Source organism: Oncorhynchus gorbuscha, unplaced genomic scaffold, assembly GCF_021184085.1.
Source record: "Oncorhynchus gorbuscha isolate QuinsamMale2020 ecotype Even-year unplaced genomic scaffold, OgorEven_v1.0 Un_scaffold_1069, whole genome shotgun sequence".
Classification (NCBI taxonomy): Eukaryota; Metazoa; Chordata; class Actinopteri; order Salmoniformes; family Salmonidae; genus Oncorhynchus; species Oncorhynchus gorbuscha.
In genome coordinates, this window is record NW_025745963.1 from 157,501 (window position 1) to 162,500 (window position 5,000).

Here is a 5,000-nt window from a genome sequence, read left to right on the forward strand (position 1 = left end):
CCCTAACTCTCTATCTGCCTCTCTCTCTCTCTCTATCTTTATCTCTCCCTAACTCTCTCTCTGTCTCTCTCTCTCTCTCTCTCTCTCTCTCTCTCTCTCTCTCTCTCTCTCTCTCTCTCTCTCTCTCTCTCTCTCTCTCTCTCTCTCTCTCTCTCTCTCTCTCTCTCTCTCTCTCTCTCTCTCTCTCTCTCTCTCTAGAGTCTCTCTCTCTCTCTCTCTCTTTATCTCTCCCTACCTCTCTCTATCTTTATCTCTCTGTCTCTCTCTCTCTCTCCCTCTCACTTTATCTCTCTCTCTATCTTTATCTCTCTCTCTCTCTTTCTGTCTCTCTCTCCCTACCTCTCTCTATCTTTATCTCTCTCTCTCTCCCTCTCTCACTTAATGTCTCTCTCTCTCTGATGAGAACCTTGTAATAGAGTGCTGATCGTTAGTGTCTCTACATCAGTCTAATGGACTATTGATTGATTGGTGGAGCATGTTGATGAGTAGAATGTGATTCGTGGGTTGAGTTTAATGTTCTTGGGTAGGTTCCTTTACACTGCAAAGGGTAATACAGTTAGAATGTATGCACACATGACTGTAAGTCGCTTTGGATAAAAGCGTCTGCTAAATGGCATATATTATTATATATTACTATAGTTACTACAGCTTGTCTGTCTGTCTGGTAATATAGTTACTATAGTTACTACAGCTTGTCTGTCTGTCTGGTAATATAGTTACTATAGTTACTACAGCTTGTCTGTCTGTCTGGTAATATAGTTACTATAGTTACTACAGCTTGTCTGTCTGTCTGGTAATATAGTTACTATAGTTACTACAGCTTGTCTGTCTGTCTGGTAATATAGTTACTATAGTTACTACAGCTTGTCTGTCTGTCTGGTAATATAGTTACTATAGTTACTACAGCTTGTCTGTCTGTCTGGTAATATAGTTACTATAGTTACTACAGCTTGTCTGTCTGTCTGGTAATATAGTTACTATAGTTACTACAGCTTGTCTGTCTGTCTGGTAATATAGTTACTATAGTTACTACAGCTTGTCTGTCTGTCTGGTAATATAGTTACTATAGTTACTACAGCTTGTCTGTCTGTCTGGTAATATAGTTACTATAGTTACTACAGCTTGTCTGTCTGTCTGGTAATATAGTTACTATAGTTACTACAGCTTGTCTGTCTGTCTGGTAATATAGTTACTATAGTTACTACAGCTTGTCTGTCTGTCTGGTAATATAGTTACTATAGTTACTACAGCTTGTCTGTCTGTCTGGTAATATAGTTACTATAGTTACTACAGCTTGTCTGTCTGTCTGGTAATATAGTTACTATAGTTACTACAGCTTGTCTGTCTGTCTGGTAATATAGTTACTATAGTTACTACAGCTTGTCTGTCTGGTAATATAGTTACTATAGTTACTACAGCTTGTCTGTCTGTCTGGTAATATAGTTACTATAGTTACTACAGCTTGTCTGTCTGTCTGGTAATATAGTTACTATAGTTACTACAGCTTGTCTGTCTGTCTGGTAATATAGTTACTATAGTTACTACAGCTTGTCTGTCTGTCTGGTAATATAGTTACTATAGTTACTACAGCTTGTCTGTCTGTCTGGTAAATATAGTTACTATAGTTACTACAGCTTGTCTGTCTGTCTGGTAATATAGTTACTATAGTTACTACAGCTTGTCTGTCTGTCTGGTAATATAGTTACTATAGTTACTACAGCTTGTCTGTCTGTCTGGTAATATAGTTACTATAGTTACTACAGCTTGTCTGTCTGTCTGGTAATATAGTTACTATAGTTACTACAGCTTGTCTGTCTGTCTGGTAATATAGTTACTATAGTTACTACAGCTTGTCTGTCTGGTAATATAGTTACTATAGTTACTACAGCTTGTCTGTCTGGTAATATAGTTACTATAGTTACTACAGCTTGTCTGTCTGTCTGGTAATATAGTTACTATAGTTACTACAGCTTGTCTGTCTGTCTGGTAATATAGTTACTATAGTTACTTCAGCTTGTATGTCGGTCTGGTAATATTGTTACTATAGTTACTACAGCTTGTCTGTCTGTCTGGTAATATAGTTACTATAGTTACTACAGCTTGTCTGTCTGTCTGGTAATACAGTTACTATAGTTACTACAGCTTGTCTGTCTGGTAATATAGTTACTATAGACACTACAGCTTGTCTGTCTGTCTGGTAATATAGTTACTATAGTTACTACAGCTTGTATGTCGGTCTGGTAATATAGTTACTATAGTTACTACAGCTTGTCTGTCTGTCTGGTAATATAGTTACTATAGTTACTACAGCTTGTCTGTCTGTCTGGTAATATAGTTACTATAGTTACTACAGCTTGTCTGTCTGTCTGGTAATATAGTTACTATAGTTACTACAGCTTGTATGTCTGTCTGGTAATATAGTTACTATAGTTACTACAGCTTGTCTGTCTGTCTGGTAATATAGTTACTATAGATACTACAGCTTGTCTGTCTGTCTGGTAATATAGTTACTATAGTTACTACAGCTTGTATGTCGGTCTGGTAATATAGTTACTATAGTTACTACAGCTTGTCTGTCTGTCTGGTAATATAGTTACTATAGTTACTACAGCGTGTTTGTCTGTCTGGTAATACAGTTACTATAGTTACTACAGCTTGTCTGTCTGTTAATATAGTTACTATAGACACTACAGCTTGTCTGTCTGTCTGGTAATATAGTTACTATAGTTACTACAGCGTGTCTGTCTGTCTGGTAATAAAGTTACTATAGTTACTACAGCTTGTCTGTCTGTCTGGTAATACAGTTACTATAGTTACTACAGCTTGTCTGTCTGAATGGTAATATAGTTACTACAACTTGTCTGTCTGTCTGGTAATATAGTTACTACAACTTGTCTGTCTGTCTGGTAATATAGTTACTACAACTTGTCTGTCTGTCTGGTAATATAGTTACTACAACTTGTCTGTCTGTCTGGTAATATAGTTACTACAACTTGTCTGTCTGTCTGGTAATATAGTTGCTATTATTGAGATTCTATTAAATTACTAGAGGGGATACATCATCAACCCTCAAAGTTCCAGAATGCGGTGAAATGGCAGCCATGTTGGTCAGGGAGAAATCCAAACCAGTCTAATTGGAATGAATGGCTGTAGAGGCATAATCCTGATTTAATTTACGCAGGAAATACACATTTACCATTTTTTTGTAGAACTAGCCTCTTTAACTAGGGCTCCAGAGTGGCGCAGTGGTCTATGTCACTGCATCTCAGTGCTAGAGGCGCCACTACAGACCCTGGTTCGATTCCGGGCTGTATCACAACCGGCCATGATTGGGAGTCCCATAGGGCGGCACACAATTGGCCCAGCGTCGACCGGATTTGGCCGGGGTAGGCTGTCATTGTAAATAAGAATGTGTTCTTAATTGACTTGCCTGGTTAAATTAAGGTTAACTCAAACGTCTGTAAACAGTCCATAAATGTCTACATTTGCTGTGAGTGCTGATATATAATACAATATCAGTACGAGTTGCATTTACAACTTGTCTAAGTCCTGTCATCAACTGACGTCAGCGTGCGGCTGTGGATTGACAGAAATGTTTAAATTGAATGTTGTCATATTGGCAGTTAAAAATGTATGGAATCATTCCTCTAAAACTGTCTGGCTAGCTAGCTAACGACATACAACGCAGATACATTCTTAAAGAGAGAGAGAGAGGAGAGAAAGAGGAGATAAAGAGGAGAGAAAGAGGAGAGAGAGAGGAGAGAGAGAGAGAGAGAGAGAGAGAGAGAGAGAGAGAGAGAGAGGAGAGAGAGAGGAGAGAGAGGAGAGAGAGAGAGAGAGAGAGAGAGAGAGAGAGAGAGAGAGAGAGAGAGAGAGAGAGAGAGAGAGAGAGAGAGAGAGAGAGAGAGAGAGAGAGAGAGAGAGAGAGAGAGAGAGAGAGAGAGAGAGAGAGAGAGAGAGAGAGAGAGAGAGAGAGAAGGAAAGAGAAAGAGAGAAGGAAAGAGCGAGATATGGCAGTATTCAGAGTACAGTACCTTCTCTGCACATGCAGGATCCGTCAATGTGTGAGCAGGCGATCTCGTTGTGGCAGGAACAGGGAGAGGAACAGTTGGCCCCATACACCCCAGTAGGACAGGTCAGAGAACAGTCATCACCCTGAGAGAGAGAGAGAGAGAGAGAGAGAGAGAGAGAGAGAGAGAGAGAGAGAGAGAGAGAGAGACAGACAGACAGACAGACAGACAGACAGACAGACAGACAGACAGACAGACAGACAGACAGACAGACAGACAGACAGACAGACAGACAGACAGACAGACAGACAGACAGACAGACAGACAGACAGACAGACAGACAGACAGACAGACAGACAGAGAGAGCAACAGAGAGAGAGGTAGTTTCACTGTTTCCACTGTTCTAAGACCTTAGTGAAACTTTAACAATGTTTGGATCAATATGTTCCCTCCTAAATCAAAAGTTAGTTTGAAGTTTTCAAGCCTCAAAATGTGATCTAAAGTTGAGATGAGTTCATTTTCCACACCATCTGTTGCTGTTTTTTTTACATACATATTTGTCTGAATCCCCAATGAATGGGAAATATAGGCAGCGTCTAATTCAATCATTTTAGACTGATTCATTTGGGATTCAGATGTAAAGTTGGATCCACGTTCACGCAGCAGATGGCATGAAACACAGACACTCATCTCAACACTACACCACTTTTGAGGTCTGAAAACATCTGACAAACTTTTACTTTGGAGTCAACTGCCTTTTCAACCCAGACACGCTGTACATATTCCCCGTGACAGACCAACAAGCAAATCTACAGACTACAGTATTGCTTTGATTGCAATGTGAACTCCCTGTGAAGTCCATAGATCTACTGTGGTATTCTAGTCTGTAATCTCTCCTTTCTTCTCTAAGGATAAAAGGATGAGTATAAAGCATTACCGTGTGAGTGTTGACTGATCGTGTTGACTGCTAGTGTTGACTGATCGTGTTGA

The 5,000-nt window shown here is 39.5% G+C and overlaps 1 protein-coding gene across 1 annotated transcript in view; it reads right to left on the reverse strand.

Moving 5' to 3' along the window:
- Positions 1–5,000, reverse strand: part of LOC124021162 (multiple epidermal growth factor-like domains protein 10) — a 125,477-nt gene that overhangs the window by 91,553 nt on the left and 28,924 nt on the right. The window contains exon 3 of the mRNA XM_046336513.1: positions 4,035–4,165. Coding sequence (XP_046192469.1) covers positions 4,035–4,165 — 131 coding nt within the window. The remainder of the gene's footprint in view (positions 1–4,034; positions 4,166–5,000) is intronic.